Source organism: Stenella coeruleoalba, assembly GCF_951394435.1.
Source record: "Stenella coeruleoalba genome assembly, chromosome: 3".
Lineage (NCBI taxonomy): Eukaryota > Metazoa > Chordata > Mammalia > Artiodactyla > Delphinidae > Stenella > Stenella coeruleoalba.
The window spans coordinates 41300508-41322145 of record NC_137148.1 but is presented as its reverse complement, the minus strand read 5'-3'; the positions used below and the strand labels follow the sequence as shown (position 1 = coordinate 41322145).

At 36.4% G+C, this 21638-nt stretch overlaps 1 protein-coding gene across 5 annotated transcripts in view; it reads left to right on the top strand.

Moving 5' to 3' along the window:
* Positions 1 to 21638, top strand: part of ARL15 (ARF like GTPase 15) — a 427003-nt gene that overhangs the window by 190653 nt on the left and 214712 nt on the right. For all 5 annotated transcript variants that reach the window (XR_013827558.1, XM_079916605.1, XM_079916602.1 and 2 more), the window contains one exon: positions 3037 to 3245. Coding sequence is in view for 4 of the 5 variants with exons in the window: in XM_079916605.1 (XP_079772731.1) it covers positions 3037 to 3245 (209 nt within the window). In the remaining variant the exon portion in view is untranslated. The remainder of the gene's footprint in view (positions 1 to 3036; positions 3246 to 21638) is intronic.

The window sequence follows — 21638 nt, the reverse complement described above, 5'->3', positions numbered from 1 at the left end:
ATTATGTAATTGTTTTGTGTCTTGATTTCCTTATTGATAAAATGAGAGTGATAAAAGTACCTACCTCATAAGACTGTCATGGGCCAGTGACTTAATACATGTAAACACTTAGCACAACCAACATTTATTTCAGAACTGGAGTTGGTCAACCTCAACTGCTGGTTGGCTATGGATACAGAAGTTTGGCGAAATCAACGAAAGCATTCTGTGAGCACTAATGAGGTCTATAGAATTTATGATAAAGCATGTTGCATCTATTCTTATTATATGAAAATTGTGTGCTACACGTCCTTTATGTAGGTCAGATGTATAAAAAGCTTGTGTATGGATACATGTGCGCACAGCATTTTTGTTATTTTAAACATTTACCACCAGGTAACACTGTCCCTACTTTTGTTCTTCAAGCTTATGGATGTTTCTCTCCCATATGGATAATGTCTGGATGTAGCCTGTAGCAGATGTTGTTGGTACCCTACCCAGATCTCCTTTACTGGGCCAGTGCATCCATCTCCCAGCTGCTGCGGGTATTGGCTGCTAATGACTCACACCTGTACCCTTCTCCAGAGGCCTGCCCTTGGCTGACAGTAATTGCCTCAACCAAGTATGTTGGGGAGATTATGAGATCATGCCCCAGCCCCCTCTCCTGTTCCCCAGGGGTGGCTCAGAGCCAATGACTGTTCAGGGGTGTAACAGCCCAGCCCCCTTGCCTTTTGGATGGGGCAAATTCCGTGGTTCAGTCCACATTCTAGAACTGCTCATTGGATCAGACTGAGGCTAGATTTCTGAAACCATATCTTCGTGTAGCTCCTTCCCGCATTCTGGCTTGCTTCTTTCACTCTTGTTTCTCCTGACAGCACTCTGTCTATACTCAGGTGTTTAAGAAATGCCGTCTCAGGCTCTGCATGTAGGGTACCTGACCTAATGTTGCTAATTTCAGTGCCCCTATTGTTTTCTTAGTTCCACCATCACTTATGCAACTAATTCCCTATATTAAATAATCTCTGGCTTAAATTTCCTCTCTTTGTTTTGTTTTCTTGGTTGGACCCTGCCTGATAGGCATTAACCCCGCTCATATCCCCTGTCTTTACATATTTTCGGTTGCTCAACATCAAATGCCCTTGTTCTTATTAAGTCCCTGGTTATTTCTCACAGTATTTTGATGAATACCCCAGATTTTAGCATCTCAAAATAAGTTTCAAAGCCTGAGTCAATTACACCTTCCTCTTAGGATTGTTGTAAGAATTGTATGAGCTATTTTTTTTTTTTGAAAATACTTAGCTCTGTGCCTGGAATGTAGAAGTTCTTAATAAATGGTAGTTGTTTGGTTTATATTACTCTTGTAAGAGACTTGCCCAGTCTGGATAAGATGTCTCATCCTTTGTTCCCAGAGAACCCTAATAAGTTCCTTTATCACAGTGCTTTATTACTCTTTATTATAATCTTTGTTTTTTATTCTATTTCTCCCAGAAAAAACATGAGCTTCTCAGTGTCATCTAGTGGTATATTGACTCTCCAGGGGAAGAAAAGACCTGACAGATAGCTTTTGCTGATTTTTCTTGGTGAAAAATACTCCTACCCTGTCCATTTTCAAGCTACCAAAATGATGTCACTGAACAGTGTTGGGAAGAGACACACAATTGGCACACCAACTCCAGTCTCTACTCTGAATCCCTAACACTCAGCACAGTATATCTACCACAGGAGCTAGATGTTCAAGAGATGCCTAAAATATAGTTATTGAGTGGCCAGAACTTGATTATATGCCCTAAATTGGTGAAATTCCTTGATATCTAATTTTTGTTATGTAACCAATAACTTGTATTGGTTATATAAGTTCCCCCCCCCCCCGCAATACACACATATGCACAAAAATTGCCCATGCTATTCATGAATCAGAGAAAAGGAAGTATTCATCATGATGTGATGGGAAATACCCATGCCCTCCCTGGGCAAGTTGCCTACTAACTCAGACACAGATCTCAAGTTTGTGATTTGCTATACACATGAATGGAGCTTAGTCACTTCACCTCTCTTAGCCCCAGTTTCCTCAGAGTTGGAAGCCTAATTAGTGTATAATTTCATTTCCTCCTTCCCTCATTTTCCTCATTCCTGTATCAAACTTTGAGTTGTACATTATGCTAGATATTGGAAATATGACAAGGAATAAGACTTGGCCCTGGCTGAAGAGCATCTCAATATCTTTTTGTATGAACATCCCATCAGACTGAGGCCATGAGGTGTGCTCATTGCCAAATGGTGTTATGCAGATGTACCAAAGACCAAGATTGCACATCATTACAGACTTTAGCACTTTGACACATAAAGGTATTGTGCTAATAGTTTTAACTTTCTGGATAAATGAAAGAAGGCTGGCCTGATCAGTGTAAGCAGTTCTCAGAAAATGTCAACAAGATAATGTTAATGGTATGGAGAGAACCCTTGGTGAACAGCTTGGTTATTCTGCTCCCTGAGTTAGGCTCAAACTCAGTCTATAGAGAGGGTAGTTTTTCAGGACTATTAAGCAAAATCTGAAAACATTCTTTTGTGTTTAAGTCTAAGAAGTACTTATCCTGATTCTTTCTTCCATATTTTGATAAGAAAGGCATGAAGAATGACTCTTAAACTTTAGTGTTCTCCTTCAAGGCCATATCCACCCATTGGCTCTAATGCCTTTGTTCTCATCATCTGTGATCTCCGCACTTAATTTTTTTGTTGTTGTTTTGTTTTGTTTTAGCGGTAGGCGGGCCTCTCACTGTTGTGGCCTCTCTCGTGGCGGAGCACAGTCTCCGGACGCGCAGGCTCAGTGGCCGTGGCTCACGGGCCCAGCCGCTCCGCGGCATGTGGGATCTTCCCGGACCGGGGCACAAACCTGTGTCCCCTGCATCGGCAGGTGGACTCTCAACCACTGCGCCACCAGGGAAGCCCCGCACTTAATTTTTAAAGCCGCATTGGTTTCCAATAGGAAATTACTGTTGGGAACTTTTTTCAGTTGCTGAAAGCTGTTTTTAAAAAGAGAATTTGTTTTGTTTTTGACAGGGGCTGATAATATCCGGAAATACTGGAGCCGCTACTACCAAGGATCTCAAGGGGTAATATTTGTATTAGACAGTGCCTCTTCAGAAGATGATTTAGAGACTGCTAGAAATGAACTGCACTCAGCTCTTCAGCACCCACAGTTATGCACTTTACCGTTTTTAATATTGGCCAATCATCAAGACAAGCCAGCCGCTCGATCAGTACAAGAGGTATGTCTCATTAAGGCAACAGCTCTTTGTCTGTCTTGTTTGTTGACTTTTGCTGCCATGTTGGAGTCTGAAAAGATTCCTGTAGTTGGAGATATGCTGGTTATACTGTTTTGCAACATGAAACCTAAGTTTTTTTAGAAAACAGAAAGCCTATATCAATCTGATAAAAATTATTATTCACACCCATAAACCCCACTTGGAGACCATAGATTTTTTTTTTTAACTGTTTAGCAAAAGTTAAAGGATTTCTAGGAATATATTTCTCATCTGTTTTAAAGGGCTAAAGGCCTGGTCATTTAACATTTTTTTTTTTTTACCTCGACAGCTTACTTAGTTCATTCTTCTTTTCAAGGAATGCGTCGTGCGTATTACCATGCATCACTTGCCCTCAAATGTCGTGTTCTTGTCTCTCTGAAATGCTCACTGTGGACGAGAAGCAATGGGTCCTATTCTGTAATCAGCCAGGCTGAAAAGTGATGTCTTATCTTGCAAGTTCCATGCCAGCAAATACCTTTTAGTATGGACCCATTCTTTATCTTCCATATTTAATTTCATTTCTTAGCTTGTATCTTTCCTATAAAAGCATGAGACTAATTCTGGGCAGATAATCAGTGTCTCAGCAGAGTTTCTGATTCATGGTACTAAAGTAATAAGATATGTGAATAGCTTTCAAAACTTAAATTATAGTGAATGTTAACCTTAAGAATAGTGAAATCAAAACTTTTGATGTATTCCTTTACACCTGTAACTTTCAGGATATGTTCCATTACTTCCCCCACGCACCCCCCCTTCAAAAATTGTGTGCTTCTTTTTTTTTTTTTTACATCTTTATTGGAGTATAATTGCTTTACAATGGTGTGTTAGTTTCTGCTTTATAACAAAGTGAATCAGTTATACATATACATATGTTCCCATATCTCTTCCCTCTTGCGTCTCCCTCCCTCCCACCCTCCCTATCCCACCCCTCTAGGTGGTCACAGAGCACCGAGCTGATCTCCCTGTGCTATGCGGCTGCTTCCCATTAGCTATCTACCTTACATTTGGTAGTGACAAAGTTGTGACAAAGCGAGAGAGAGGCATGGACATATATACACTACCAAACGTAAGGTAGATAGCTTGTGTGCTTCTTTTAGTGACTTCGGAATAATAGAAACCACATTGCCCTTTAGTCTGAAAATGGATGGGGAGCCCAGGACATAACATGTTCTAACTCCAGACTCTCTCCCACTTTGTGTGGGACCCATGGGCAAATAGCTTTGTCCCTGTGCCTGTCTTCTCACCTGTAAAATGGGAATAATGTGATTTTTTTAAAATGAGGAGTGAGTGGGATTAATTTGAAGTGTAGGAGGTACTGTATCTAGAGAATTGTCATTTATTTTAGAAAAGTAGTAAAGAAGGCAAGGATTTCTTATTAAATAGAGCTTTAGAGCTTATGTGTATATTTCGTTGCCTCACTCAGAATTAAGTAGTTAGCACCTTTTTCCTTTGTAGATTTTGTGAAATACCTTATGGATAACATTAAGTGATTAAGATAAAAAGAGTAATACAAATCTATTTAGACAGTCATCAATGTGCAGATCTTCAGCGTTGTAATTGGGTGCCTTCCTGATCTGTTCTTAAGACCTCAGGTACATCTTTTAACTTCTTAGCACCAGTTTTTCTGTCTGTAAAGTGGATATAATAGTGTATAATGATGGGTAGTTATGAATGTTAGATTAGTTTATGTTTATAAGGTGCTTTGCTGAAAATGCATTAGTATTCTGAGATTCATTGTGGAAAATATAATTTTTTTTTTTTTTGCTTTTTAATTTAAGAAACTTTTTATATGTTTCCATAGACATCAAAAAAAGAAACTAATGTGTTCTTTAAACCTAATATATGACCCATGGTAATCCTCCGTAGGAATTAAAGACTGCTACATTGAGTAAAGGAAGCTTTTAACAATTGATTGCTTTGGAGTGTGCCATGTGGGTGTTGGCTGGCTGTCTCTCCTAGGAAAAGGGCAACTATCTTTTTGTGATTCATCTTTTAGTAAGAAGAAGTTGTGAATGTAGAGTAATCATAGATATACTTTGAAAATTATTCTAAACTTGTATATACTGGAACATATGTGACTTTGACTTTTCCTTTTTACTCATATCCATTTTAAATGAACTTTCCTCAAAATTTTGACTTGTGATGGAATTTGCAAATACCATTTTGAGGACTGCTCTATGTAAAGCATTTTCCCTATGATTATATAAACACGTACTAGGCCAGGTGCATGTTAACATTTTAGACTGCCCTAATTGAATCCATGAACAAATTCCGTTGTAGATCTTGAACTTATCGAAACATAATGAAGTACTTAAACTTACTTTGGATTTGGGAGAGAAAGAAATGGAAGCTTCCTATTTTCCCCATTCCTTGAACAGCAGAGGTTTCTCAGTGTAGTTATTATGATGCTTTGCTGCAGTACTCCTAGGAATGTTTATACCTTATTGTTAGCCTAAAAATGGAATCTTAAACTTTTTTATAAATAGTAACCTCAAAATGGTTGGGAGTAGGCACGAGTAGAAGAGGAGATAGAAGATTGAGAAGTGAGCAAAGTTACGTGTTACTTGAAATATGTTGAGAAGTCGTCATCTGTTTATTACTTTCTTTCCTGATCCTAAAGGTATTATTACGTGCTGTGCACTGCTCTGTTGCTTATAAACATTTTTATTCATTTGTACCTGCTCATTTGTGTGCACTTTGTGGAATTTCCAAATACTAAAAAGATGGTGTTTTACTCTGCAGAATACCTGTGAATTGTAGGTAAAATTCTGTTCTTTCAGAATCAGGGAAAATGCATTCAGTTTACCAAGAAGCACAGAACAATTCTTTGATGCAGTTAAGAAAAGACGAGGCATAGAGGCTTGTTGATTCTTCCCCTCCTCCCATTGAAATTATTACATTTTGTGCTTAATGCATTATGCAGAAATTTTGCAATTATTTATCCTGTCACTGGAGTAAAACTTTAAGAATTCATTTATCATTTAATGAGGATATCAGGTTACCACTGAGCTTAGAAGCTGGTAGGAGCCGGTGAAATCCAAAGGAGAAAGCTGAATTATCACTTGGATTCCAACAGAGGATGAAAATCATCAGGAAGTTATGTATTTAGTTCCCTCCTCTATGATGTGAGTTTTGCTAGGTTTGTGTTGAGAAGTAAGTTAAGATAGGAACAATGGTTAAAATTGCTATGTAACCCACTGACAGAGGGCAACATGCCCAATTATTTTGTTGCCCTTTTAGAAAGCAAGTGGAGTCTTGTGCATTGCATAGTTTCCCTTTCTGTGATATACCTACCTGGCAATGACCTGTGTTTAACTTACCAGAATTTTAAGATTTTATGCCTTGAGACTCAATAGTAGAAACATGTTTTTTTAACAAATAAGCTTTTTTTTTTTTTGTAATAACAGAACACTGGGAAAAAGAACACCCTTTACATACTGTCTGAAAGCCAAGCAGTTCTTGCAACAGATGTTTGTTGTATTCACTTTAGGGAGGTGTAGTTACCACAGTTTTCCAGAATTTACTCATATCAACTATTTTCCTCTGTAGAAAACATAATATGAAAATCTATAATTATGTCAAGTGACCCACTTGATTCATTAGGGAAAATTCTGGTCTAATATAAATGATAAAGCTTTCTAAAACGAGAATCCTCTTAAGGGTAAATAGATTGGTTTTTTATTTGTATTGAATTGTAATTGTATCTAATTTGTTTTACAGCTCCCATAGGAGAGCATACTTCAGTTCTGAAGTTATTTAATAGATCAGGAGGATTTTATGAGAAGTTAAGTTGATAGAGTAGCCAATAAAAGTAATCCTGTTTTCCCTCGACACAGTTGCTGATTGCGATTCTTTTACCTCCTAGCTTTTTCAAATCTTATTCTCATTTTATTGGGCATTACCATGTCTTAGAAAATAACACATTTTGTCAACATGAAAGAAATAGTTTATCCTTTCAGCAATCTAATCTGATTTGATATTCATTCATCTCCTTAATCCAAAAGTATTTAACTTTTTCAGAAATAAATCAAAAATATTGAGTTAACTTGAATATTTTATATTAAAGCCAATATTAAGGAATATGAAAGCTAACACAACATTGTAAATCAACTGTACTTCAATTTAAAAAATGTAAAAAAGGATGAAAACTGTGAAACAGAATTTTGAAGTAGAATTATAAAGTCAGATGACACTATTTGGTTCCATGGCTCATTCATTGTAGCATAGGAAAATCCAGCTTGTAAATTAGGATGTCAGCATTAAAGTTGAGATTTGTAATCAGGCATTTCTCAGTTGTTGCTCAATTGTAATTTAGTTCGTTATTGTGATGTACGTAGAATTGGTGTTCTATTTGAGAAGAATAGAAGAGTATTTGTATTTCTGTCATGATATAAACATTACTTTTTTAGACCATGTTTTGTTTTGATTATCAATATTCATGTTTTTTGAATAGTACTTTCAGTATTCACCATGTCATGAATAGTTTATCTAGTTCTCACTTCTTAGTCTAGACATTTTCTGGAAGAGAGTGCTAATATATGTTTTATGTTGTTTAACTAGTACATTTAAATACAATTACTTCTTGTTTATAGATAATTATTTCTACGTCGTGTACTTTTCCCCTTTCCTACAAAGGGCCAGAGAGAGTTTTGCAAGATTGAAATTTTTGGACACTGTTTGTCTGTAAATAATCCACTAGTTTAAAATTTCTATATTTACACTGCTTGACAGGAGAGCTGTTCTTTTCTGGTAGTTCTATGAAGTAATGAATATCATCTCTGATTTTACATGACAAATCTTTTATTAGAAGTGCAAAGCAGTGTTTAAATCACATAAAATCTCAGCGTAATTTAATATTACTTTCTGTATATGGAGAGAAATGAGTGTGTTTGTGCGCGTGTGTGGTATAGTCATTGTAAAGTGTCGTATACTTTAAATCTTAAGAGTCTTCCAAATATCTTGACCTGCTTCTTGGCAGCATTTTAGAATACTGATTCTATTTCAGTATTGAAATAGGTATGAACAGTGTACATACCCATTGTGTGAGCAGTTTGAAAACTCCCTTATAGGATGTACACTTATCCTAAAGTGATATAAGAGATACAACTTATTTTTTGTCCATTCCTTACAGATGTACTCCATTCTGTTACAGTTTAATCTTGGGGAAACAATGAGAGCGTTTGGAAGTTAGTTTTCCATTGAATGACTCAGTGATCTCTTGAAACTGTTTACTCACTTGCAAGAGAAGCTGAAATCGCAATCATTTCAGTAGTTAATTACAAAAGTGTCATTATTATAGAGCAACTTTTAGAGACTACTTGAAACAGCCAGAATATTTTATTTATTGTAATTAAAAAAATAAATTTATTTATTTATTTACTTATTTGTTTGTTTATTTATTTATGGCTGCGTTGGGTCTTCGTTGCTACGTGCTGGCTTTCTCTAGTTGAGGTGAGCAGAGGCTACTCTTCGTTGTGGTGCGTGGGCTTCTCATTGCAGTGGCATCTCTTGTTGCGAAGCATGGGCTCTAGGTGCGTGGGCTTCAGTAGTTGTGGCACGCGAGCTCAGTAGTTGTGGCTCGTGGGCCCTAGAGTACGGGCTCGATAGTTGTGGTACACGGGCTTAGTTGCTCTGCGGCATGTGGGATCTTCCTGGACCAGGGCTCGAACCCATGTCTCCTGCATTGGCAGGCAGATTCTTAACCACTGTGCCACCAGGAAGTCCCTTTTTGTATTTTGATGTGTTTTTTCTTTTTATATGCATTCCTTGAAAAAAAATTAATTTGCATATTTGATTTCATTGATTCTAAATCTAGTCATCTTGATCTCACCATTCTAGGGAGCCCTGTATACCTGTGTTTCTTGCATCCACCAGGCAATATGATGAGAATATGCCCTGCCCACTGAAAACTAAAGAAATTCCCATTAACAAATATGTTACATGAAAGGTCCCTTCTATCAAGAAAATTGTTTAGGTGGGATAACAAAGTAATACATTTAAAAATATAAAGTGTATATGCAAAACGAATTCATTATGTTCTTTTATAAAACCCCCATTTCTTTCCACTTTCTTCCTTTATTCAGTCACATGCATATCTTCATTTTCTGTAAAGCTGGCAAGTTTTGGAACTTCTTCCAATTCTTACTTTCCTCCTCCAGACAGTTTAGTGCCCAGCTCTCTCACCTGTAGTACTTTTCAGAATTCCCTGGTTGCTTACATTCCCACATCTCCTCCCTTCCTCCCTTCCTTCCTATCCCCCAACACAGACCAGAAAGAACAGACTTCCTTTCTGTTTTTCACAATACCCATATTAAAAATCAGTGTTATCTTCTAATTCCTGCTAGAAGCAAATGAAACACCACAGATTTAACAGGTTAATGTGCTTGAGAATTGAATTCCCTTTTCTTTTCTCTGTCATTTCATCTACTCACTATTCCTGTTACCGTAGGAAAACCACCTAAAGCTTATGTGTCGCAACAAGTTTTCCTGGATACCAATGACTGAGATAGATGCCCTCCTTGTGACTTCCCAAGGCATCCTGGTCTTATCCTAATCATAAAGATTAGAATTAATTGCCTATTAACTTTTCTGTCTACCCTTCAAGATTGCAAGCTACTTGCCGGACAGGAGTTCTTGTTGGTTTATGTCTCTGTGCTCACTATATGTTGTTTGAATGAGCACTACCTCTGAGTCTTTCTGTATGTGCTTCCCTGTTGGCTTAATGCCATCAGCTTTGTCTAGATTTCCCTACTCTCCTTTTACTCAGTATGAGTCATCTATTTCCATCCTTGAATATAAAAATTTTCCTTTTCCTCTGCATCAAACCCTGACCTTTGAATATTGCTCACGAGCCACATCTTCTTTGAAACCTCACCACTCCAACCATGTTAATAGTGTTTAAAAGCTTCAATCTGTTAACTACCATATTTACAAAAGTTTGTTTTAATGTCTTTTTATGTATTTATATTTGTTCACTTGAGGACTTTGCTTACAACAGGTTACTGTTTTCTTCCCAAGTCCCTCATAAGAAGTGAGGACATCCTGCCTGAATAATATTATTTTAATATGTTTTTATTAATTGCCTGTCTTTTAACCACATAGAGCTTAGTTCACTTGCTAGCATCACAAACTGTCTTTTACTGTTTATATTTCTCATGTGGAGGCTGGTATGATACATGGTGAAACTCTATGGGAACATAATTGAGATGATTTTAAAGCAATGTATTCAAGTTAATAAAAACAAATTTAGCTGTGTAAATTAATAAAAGTATTTGTTACATTTGTGAAACTTAGAAGGATTTTAAAAATTCTTACATTAACAGTTTTTCTTCTATAAATATTTTACAATAATGAACCATAACTAATACAGTTAGAGTTTGAGTTTATCCAAACAATATTATTTTAATTCTTCGTTATTTGAAGCAATATGTATTTGATTGGTTGTACTGGTGAACTTCACCCTTTATATCTGTATTTCAATTTTGTAGTTTGTAAAAATAAGTATTTGATTAACTCTCATTCAGCAAAGGCAACAAATGATTCTGAGGCAAAAGTTTCCAGAATCATTTCCTTGGTTCTTAGTTTTATTTATTTATTTCATTTGCAAAGAAACTCAGTTACTACACATTCCAGAGCTTACAAAGTTAATAAAACATTTGTCGAGTTAAATTTATTTCAAAATAGACTCATAGTTAATGCCAGTAAGGTGCTTTGAAGATAAAAAGCACAATAAGTGTTAGTTATTATCATTATGATAATTATTATCATTATTATTATTACATAGTGTCTGCCTAAAAATACCTTTGGTTACTCTGGGATGGCTGCAACTAATGAGAGGGGTTAATCTGCTGGGTCTTATCCAGAACTAAGGATTTGAGACTTAATACACTAAAGGTTTTTTGTTTGTTTGTTTCCTAAATAGATCAAGAGATATGTTTGTTTATTCTCTTCTCTAAAGAAAAATAAACTTCCTCTAGTGCAGAACCATCAGAATTCATTTTGAATAGCTTGAATATTTTCTTTATATAATCTCTCCAGAGATGTCTGAGGATAGGTTTTCTGAAAAGGGTCTAAAAACATAGGCATTGATTTCTAAATAGTCAGAACCCTTTATTTCTTAACTATTTCTCAGTTGTATAAGAGCTCAAATTTATAATTTGTATGTACTAAAAAAATAGAGCACGATTCTAGGAAGAAAATATGAGAGCTTAATTCTTATTACAAAAATGAAAAATTACGCCTTTGGGAAGTTACAAAAATAACAACTAATTACATAAATTAACTCCAGTGAGAGTATTTTACAGCGATTCTTTAGATTATTCTTTATAAAGAAGACTTCAAGATTAAGCTAAATTCCTTGCAAGGTACTGCAAAGATTGTCATCCCATATCAGACATAAGGGAAGTAGTGAAACATTTTAACAGGCAGATGTATGAAAGTCACATGTATACCAAGCCTCATAATCAGAAAGACATTAGTGACATGTCTGAAGAAGACATTCCCTAATATTATTGCAAATTAAATAAGAAAAGACCTCAAGAGAATGAAAAGAGAAAAGGTGCCTGGAGCCAATGAATTACAATTGACAACCTAAAGGCACTTGAAGAACCAATTGCTAGAGTGATTGCAAAGCTATTCATAGTGTGCAGCAGACAGAGCACAGCCAAAAGCTGGAACAATGCCTCCAGTTCAGCAATATTGCTTCAAAAGAATGGAAAGAGGGGAACGGGAAGAGCCACTGACCCTGAGACCAATTTCCAGGCAGCTGCACAAACTATATACTGTAATTAAAGGTTTCGACCAGTAATCACAGCGAAGCCAGACTACAGAAAGTCTAGGGAAGCAGCAAGGTTTATAATGAGGCAGACATCCTTAACTTAAAACATGGAAAAAGCAGGTAAGAAAACCAGTCCATTTCTGGCAGTGACTTTGAAAAGCTCGGCTGTGGTAGCACAAATATGAAAATCATGTATTTTTAGACTTCCTCCTGTAAGAACAAAAACACGTAATGAAAGATACCTGCTTTCATCTGTTGAGATGAATAGACTACTCTGCTGCTCAGAAACAGGCATTTTCTCCTTGCCACTTTAGTTTTTTTCTTTACCTATGAATTGCATGTGCCTTTGATGAAAACAATGAACTAGACGTGGGCAATGGTACAGACAATAGACTGAATGGTGCTTAGAAGTGGCCACTCTTCCAATGAGCCTGGGCTCTGGTAGAAAAGAACTCATCCGCACCTGAGTAATTTGTCTATAGAACCTCTTCTACCTTTTGTTCACTGGTGTCTAGACTCATTCTTTTTCTTTCTTTAGTAATACCTCTTTATGTAGAATTCCATATGCAGCCACAACTCTCTTATTTAAATGTTCACATACCCACTTTGAGTATTCGTTTCTTGAGAAAAGGGGTATCTAGTGGTTCAAATGCAGGTAAGGTGCAGACTTTCAGTACAAACAACAAGGTGTTCTTACAAGAGTCGAATGAATAAAACTAGCATCTCCGTTTGCAGGCACTGCATAGTTCCTTCCAGACTGGGCCTATTAAGGTCTTTAACTTCATTACTAGAAATTCTGAAATACAAATTTCATATAAATCCTTGACCAAAATTTTAAAAAAAAGAACATCTACAAGTTTTCTACTCGTATGTAAAGAAAAAGATTCAAGTAGAATTTCATTTTGTTTTATTTAGGCTTACAATTAAACATATTCAAGTGTCTGAACTCATTAGTGTGTGTATAGACTGACTGAGTTTAGTTCATTCCACACCTGAAATAAGATTATGGAGCTTGAAAAGAATGCTTGTAAAGAATGTTTTGACAGTAAATAGCTCCATAAAATAACTGGAATTGTTTTCATAAGTGATAAGTAAAATCACTTGAGCCTTATGGGAAGAAGGTTCTATGTATGAACTGTGAAATAATTTGGATGTTGCATAGAATGATATAATTTTAACATGGAGAATATGTAATATATTATTTATTTTTAGACTGTAGTTTTGACTGATAATTTGTCAAGCCAAAAGAAGTCTTTACTGAAAGGGGCCAGAGTGGAAAATCTGGGTAACTTGTGTGTAGCTTAGACAGGAGAACAAAGAAATAATGAAATGAAAATAAGAGCTTGGCAGGGGAATCCTTAGAGAACAGCTGGTTGAAGATTGCAATTGTTAACAGTGCTATAAAGGAAAGATATTCTGTCATCATGATCTAGCACACTGCGTTGAGGAGAAGATTGAGTAATCATTAGAGGGATCCTGAAAAAATAAACCAAAAAAGATCTTGAGATAGAGGTATAATCAATATGCAGTAAGTAGTATCATTGATACTGTTATTATTGTTATTACTGTTATGCAAAAGCAGATCATATGCCCAGACAAATGCCGCGATTTTCCAAAACATAAAAACATAAATTCTTAAGAAAGAACACCTTTCTTTCTTGTTATATATATTTACATTTTACTCAGTTCTAATATAGTTTCATTTAAAATGGTACTTGTCAAACTTATTGGAAAGTGAAGTCTAAATATTTGAATTACTTAAATGTGTAGGTAGAGATTCGTAAGTGTAAAAATTGTTTCTGCAGGTTTGGAGCAATAAAAAATGATCGACCTGATGTTTTTTCTTTAAAGCTCAAGTCTTGATATCTTTCTGTTTTTTCTTAATAATAGCTTTTAATGATTTTTATATTAATACGCAAACAAGCTCATTTTTTTTTAGGTGAAAAGGGAAAACAGACTTTTAACATGAGGTCACTAGATTGCTTGAGCCTGTTATAGTTAACAGAAATTTTTAATTAATATAGCTATCTCTTTTACACTTTACAAAAAGCTCTCTCCGTCTTTTTTTTTTTTCTGTCTTTTAAACTTTATCAGCACAGTTTTCTGCCCTAGGGAAGTACCATCTTTCTGTAATGATTCTCAATGGGCAATGCCCTTTAATTATTTAGAACATTAGTTCTAGCAGTGTTGATGCACAAAGTATAGAATATTTTGTTGAATCTGCACTAACTCCATACGAGGCTCTAGACATTGCTTTTTTTGGTAAAACACTAGCTACAAATCTGTGTTTTTGTAGTTTCATCTGTTAAAAAGGGAATATATAAAAATTGTAATTCCTTTAGTACTTGTTTACTTGTTCTTGTTTGGATTCTAGTGAGTCAAGATTTTGTCATATGGTTCTTTAGCCGTAGTAAAGCTGAACTGAAAAATGTGTGCTATTAAAAATGTCATATCTTTAAGATGTTTAAGCAAGGGATATGGCTGTAATTCCTGGATTTACTTTCACTGAAATTATTTTTAGAACAACAGCTCTTCTCTGGCTCAGTCTGAACACGAATATGGACAAGTTTATAAGGAATTGTAGTTAAGATTACTTGACCCATTCTCTGTCAATTAAGATTATATGACTAACATCCTATAGAAAATGTATGTCTATCATTTTCACTTGGATCTCCATGGAATATTACATAATCTTTAAAAATCTATTTTAATTAATAATCTGAATAATTAATAAAACCACATAGTATATACTTTTAAGAGGGTACAAAAAAGTATACAGTGAAAAGTATTCTCCTTACTCCTCATGAGCCCTGTTCCACTCTAATCTATAACTCTCAGTCTTCAGCCAGCCTACATTATTATAAAACTTTGAATAGCAAAAGGCTAGAAACACCAACCTAATGCATTTTGCTTAACATAATGAAATATGAACTATACATTAATGAACGTAATTATATTAAAGCTAGTACTTCTCATATAATAGCAGTAAAATGTTACAATTATTTCAAGAAAATTAATTTTAGTAGTTCATTCTCTAGATTATTACCATGAGTTTTAAGCAGTTTATTAAGTCAAATTAGCAAAACTCCAATTCTGATTACACGAGAAAGATATATTTGATTGTATGAAGATATGTATCCAAGGAGTCATACTCAAATTACTTAAATTATGAAAATTTCAAACAGGGACTTCCCTGGTGGCACAGTGGTTAAGAATCCACCTGCCAATGCAGGGGACATGGGTTCGATCCCTGGTCTGGGAAGATCCCACATGCTGCAGAACATCTAAGCCCATGCACCACAACTACTGAGCCCGTGTGCCACAACTACTGAAGCCCGCATGCCTAGAGCCCGTGCTCCACAAAAAGAGAAGCCACTGCAATGAGAAGCCCGCACACCACAATGAAGAGTAGCCCCCACTCGCTGCAACTAGAGAAAGCCCGCGCACAGCAACGAAGACCCAACGCAGCCACAAATTTAAAAAAAGAAAAAGAAAATTTCAAACATACAGATAAGTACAGAAGATAATATAACAGAAAAATTCATCCACCCAACACCCAGATTTAGCAAATATTAATATTTTTACCGTATTTGTTTCAGAGCTTTTCTTTAAAGAAACAAATCATTAAACATGCGTTTAAAGGCCTTTGCCCTCAGTTCTTCAGAAGTGAGTCTGTGTTCCAGGGCATGACTGTGCCGTAGTTTTTATTCATTCATTCTCTTATTGATAAACTTTTAGGTTGTTTCTAGGTTTTTGAGATTATAAACAAAGTTGTTGATGATTATCTTTGTGTTTCCTTTTGTATTTTTGCAAGCATTTCTCAAGTATATAATGTAAAATTGGAATTACTGGGTCAGAGGACATACACATGTTTAACTTGAGGTGTATTTAACTTGGCATTTTGGATTTGGAGATGACAAACAGTAAGACTCTGAGGTCAGAATCTGGATTTAAATCCTGCTTACTGTTGACCAGCTGAGTCATATTGGGCAAATACTCAATACTTTAAGTCTGTTTCCTCATCTGTAAAATGGGGATAATCCTAGAACTTACCTCATAGCGAGCAGTGAGGATTAAATGAAGACTGAGCCCATAGAGAGCGCTCAGTCAGTATTAATCGTTGCTCCTTCCCCTCCTCCGGACGGCGATGTTATGAGGATTAAATGGCACTTATAACTGTGTCTGGTATAGTGGCCCGTCAATGCTCGTCAGATACACAAAAATGAGACAGAAAGTCCATCTAGGCACAAATATTTATATGCTTTTTGAGGGTACTCAAAGAATAAATTACAAATACAAAAGAAACAAAAACAAAACCTGAAAGGAAAACAAAGAAGCAATGAGGACCTTATACAACCCTTACAATTTTTGTTAGATTAGTTATAAGCAATTAATTTATTTTACTTTCATATATACAGAGTTCTTGTCAGACACTGCTTTTTTTTTTTAATTGTTAAGCTAATAAAACATCCTTTCCTCTTTTGTTGGGATGAAACCAGAAAGATCAGATCTTTCGGTGATTTTCCCTTGCACAATTTGATACTAAAGCTTGTTCTTGATGATGTTCCAGATAGATCATTCTGCCTTAATTTTTTAATATGTCAGTTTGGCAGTACTGTTAAGTTAGCAGCTTTGTCTTTAAAACAAAAAAAAATACAAAAGCAAATGTAGAATGTTATGCTTTGCCAAAGCATAAAAATAAGGGAGTTGCTTGCACTAGCTGTGGACCTACCTGCAGATCTCTAGGTTTCTGGCAGGCACCACAGAAGCCCAGAAATCTGCTTTTTATAGTGTGTCACTTGGTGTGTTCTCAGGATGTGACTGACAGTCTTGTTGTTTCCTCTCTTTGAAGGCCCAAGAGGTTACTCGGATTATTTTAGAGTGTTCGTTGCACCAATTCTTACTTTCAGATTTAAATAGAATCTTCTTAAGCCTTAAAGGTGGATTACTTTGCATTACTTTTATGGCTTTTCAATGTTTTGGGACCTATTTAAGAGCCTTCCTAAAAACGGGATTTCCTGGAGTGTGTTTTCTTTTGGGGGAAATTTTAAGGATTCCTTGTGGACTTTCCCAAAGTCCCAAATTTACCAACCAGAAGGGCCTGATGGAAACAAGTTACTTAATAAAATAAAATGAAAACAAGGTGTATGAGGAGAAAAACCTCATCGTTATCTCTATTCCTTATAATAAATCAGACCTGTGTGTGTGTTTAACAAAAAGGAGGGTGTGCTTCCCCCCCCCCCCCCCCCCCGCCCCGCTTCATTCTCCGTTTCTTTTGATCATTGATCTGGGTGACCCCATGCTCAGGGGTTTTTTTCTTCATTTGACATGGACAGATTTTTGAAGTAGAGCTCTCCTTTGGGAAGGCCAGCCAGTTCCACTTGACTAACCTGTGATCTAATGACAGTAATGCAGGGTTACAGTGGCCATTTTGTGCGCTTTGAGGAGGATGGCCAGACAGAGTGGGAGAAAGGCCATGTCTGCGGAGAAAAAGAGAGGCAGGGTGATCGAACAGTGTGAAAAAGACTTGTTAGCCCACATTAGTTTGCCTGATTTACTTCACAACAGGTCAGGAAAGGCCAACAGCAGGGTTGTCGTTAAATCACAAAGTTGAAAATCCCAGTATTAGAAAGCTTTCAGATCTCTGAGAGCTATTCATTCCAAAGTTGGTTTTAACCCACCTTTGAGATGCACCAAACGGGAGCATCACACATTCCTTCAGTCTTACATATATTTATGAAATAATTCTGTGACTCTGGGTTCTTTTTTAATGCTGCCAGTTTTCAGCACCCTGTCATGGTTGGACCTTTGTGCAATGAGCTTGGGTGTGAAAGAGGAGCCAAATGAAGAGCAAGTCATTGCACTTTTTATGCCCTATGTTCGACCCTTACTGATGTGCCCATGCATTTCATTTGGAGATGCTGCAAGAGTGCCTTGGTGAATTCCCATCCTGACAGCAGGACGAAGCTCTGAAATTTGTCCCTGCATGTCTACTCGTATGTGCATCTGTGCGTGTAAGCGTCCACGTGCTTGTGTGTCCTCCCCGTAGAGTACCGTCATTGTTAATTGAGAAAGCTAAATTAGGTTTCAACGTTTCTCTTTCCTCCACCTCAAGCGTAAACTGGTTTATTTTACAGCTTACTGTTGTTTATGAAAGAAAATAGATGACTTATCAAAAAATAACCAAGTTCCTGGAACATGTTGCCAGCTTAAATGTTATTATAGGAAACCAAAAGTGATCTTTTTGAATTTTTAATATTTCCCTTCATATTCAAAAGGACTTTGGAATTGGTATATTAGCCCCCAAAATACAGTTAAAAGGTACATTAGATAGACCAAATTTAAGCCTAACATTGTGAGCAGCATGTGAAGACCTATGTGTAGAAACTACAATTGGCAAAAGGAAAATTTCCAAAAATGAAAGCTATCTTTGTTCAGAATTTGAAGCATATTTTAGTTTTTTAAAATGTCATTAGTCGTTTAACAAAACAACAATGTATTCATTCTCTCAACCAGTATTTTTTGCACACTTGCTGTGTGGCCAAATACTGTCCAAGGAGATACAAAAATGAATAAAATGTGGTCCCCTCCCTCAAGTCACCTACATATAACAAATCATTACAATATCATGGTAAGAGCCAATGGAAATATGTAAGGAGTATTATGGGATCACAGAGGAGAGACTGAAATCATTTGAAATAACATGTGTGTAGTACAAGGTATGTTTCACATACATTATCTCAGGTAATTCTCTCAACCGTCCCGGGGAAGCCTGGTGTTATATTACTTCCTTATCCATTTTATAAATGAGGGTTCCAGAAATGAAATGATAAATTACCCAAGATCCAGCTTGGGACCTGAACCCAAGTCTTTGGACTTCAACTCATCTGCTCTTTTCACTTCACCACAACAATCTCTTGTCATTGAATTTATGAAAAACAGAAACATTTTATTTGATTTTTAAGATATAACTTAATTTTCTTTTTTTCACTTCGAAGTCTTGAATCAACTTTTTCTCTTGAATGTTTCTTGCTACTTGGATAGGCCCCAGCTGCCAATTTGCAGATGGGCCCTTTTTACAAATGAGCTCAGTTGAAATGAGAGTAATATATTGAAGAAACTAAGCCAAGTATGTTTTTATATATTTGTGAAACAAAGTGACTATTGTATTCCAGTACTTGGGGGAGAAAGCCTGCTGATTTGGGCTTAACTTACTGTCCAGTCCATCTTTGTTTTTAGAAATAACACAAGACTGCATTAGAGAACGAATGACACTGAAAGCAATTTCTGCAAACACCCATCCTCCTCCCTAAGCTTTCCTGGCTGTAACCCACCTCTAGCAGCTTTCAGGCTCCATTCATTCATATGTTTATATTCCTCAGTTTTATAAATGAGAGACAAGAAGGAGAAGGGAGGATCAAAAAGGGTCTTTGGGAGCAGAAGGAACAAGTTAAGAAAAGGAGTGGAAATATAAAAACATGTTATATTTTGGGAATCGTTAACTGTTCTAGAGAGATCGATACATTTTCTAAATGAAACCCTTCATATGCTTAGATGAGAAATAACCATCTAAAAGAGTTTAAAAGGTTTGCATTAGGTAATAGTTCCCTTTTTTGGTACCTCCTATTAAATACTTCTACCGCGCAGGTGACGTGTGATGGAGGAAAGACAGGCTGGGATTTTAGATCAACTCATCTGATCTCAAAGTGGCAATAGATTCCTAAATTCTCTCTATCCTATAAAATGCTGTGGGCCCACTGAAGGATACAACACATTAGAAAATATTTCTTAGCTCTCAAAAGAATTCTGAGTTTTAATTTTATACCACTGTTGTCTTCTTTGAATAATATCATTGCACCCTATCTCTATTACAGAAATCATTGATGTTCTTGTTAAGAAACTTGCTAAGCTACCTTTTATTGAGTCAGCAGATATTCCCTGAGAGAAGGAATCTCTGTTTTGATTACTGATGTATCTGTGGGTGCCTAGAACGCCTCCTTCAAACATAGTAGGTGCTATAAATATTGTCAGATAAACAAATTTATTCAGTGCCTGTAATGGGCTAAACTGTATAGTGATCAATATACAGACCAAAATCCCTGACATTGTGTAGTGTTCCAAGTGGGCAGTTTTCAAAACTGTTTTCTTTGTAGTGTAGTGACAGTAAATCACTTTTAGAGATGGATAAAATGAGAGATTTAGATGATGGTAAAAAAATGATTATAATGCAGCATTCCTAAAAATGCTTGACAATTTTTATTAGGATATTTAAGAGAAAATAGGAATCGTTACTTAAAATACTCATCTGAATTACGTGCCCCGGTACTTTTTTTTTTTTTTTTTGGTTTGTTACTGTTATTTTATTTGCTGGGAATTTCAATGTTTTATTCCTGAATTTAAAATGTTTAATATTGTCATGTTAAAACATAATTCAGATATTTCTGACAAAATTGATTTAGTAGAACTGTTTTTTTCTTCTATACCCTTGAAGAATTGGAAGTATGTTTAATGTAGCGGAGAAACGTGGCAATTATTCAGGAGCTTTGAATAGAAACCTTACAAGACCAGTCATGGTGGAACTCAGAAATTTGGTGAACATCAAGATTAACTGGTATGACATTTGCTAAGGCAGGTGGTAAATGTCAAAAAAGTATCTGCTCGCCCTGTGTGGCATATATGCACCAAGTCTTGAAGAAGCATTGTGTTGCTGGGGTAATCATCTGAAATGCCTTTCATCTGTTTCACTAATTGTTTCACAGACCAAACCCTGTGTAGAAACCTTCCCTCTAAGACCACGCTGAAAACACATCTGCACTTAAGGATGCAGATTTTTTTAAATGTATGTGTATATGTGTCCATGGTAAATTGATGTTTAAAAAATCTGTCTTTATAGCAGACTATATTCATCAGGGTATATTTCCAACTTCCCTCCAATAGAGAAGTCACTTAGCTGTGTAATATTGATACTTAAAAGACTAAGTCATTTTTGCACATTTCCAGAAATCACTTTCCTATTTCAGAAGAGGTTGGATAACCCAAATCAGTCTTTAATCTAATTTAATTTAATTTATTTTTTGGCCATGCCACACGGCTTGTGGGATCTTAGTTCCCCGACCAGGGATCGAACCTGGGCCCCCAGCAGTGGAAGCGCAGAGTTCTAACCACTGGACCGCTGGGGAAATCCCTCAAATGAGTCTTTTAAAGGGTAGAGGATGTGTAGGAAGCATGTTGTGCTAGAGACCTTCACACACACACTTTTGGTCTTTGGTTTATGAGACTCAGAACATCCCCTACAGTAAATCCCAGCTCTTTATTAGGGAAAGATAGCCGTCAGATACAGAGTTGCTGAACGTGTGCCAAAGTGTGTGGAAAAGAGTCAGGAGGCCCCACGACAGGCTTCCCCTGGGGCAAATGCTGCCCAAGTGTTTTCAGTTCATGTTAGACCAGGTTTAGGGTGCTGGTTTGGTCTTAATCTAAAGAACACCCTGGCCCAGGCATTTGGCTCCATGCCAGGATGTCTTTGATGTTTGAGTTGGGCTCTGGAGAATTCACCTTAGAACGGAGCAAACTCCCTAGACCAG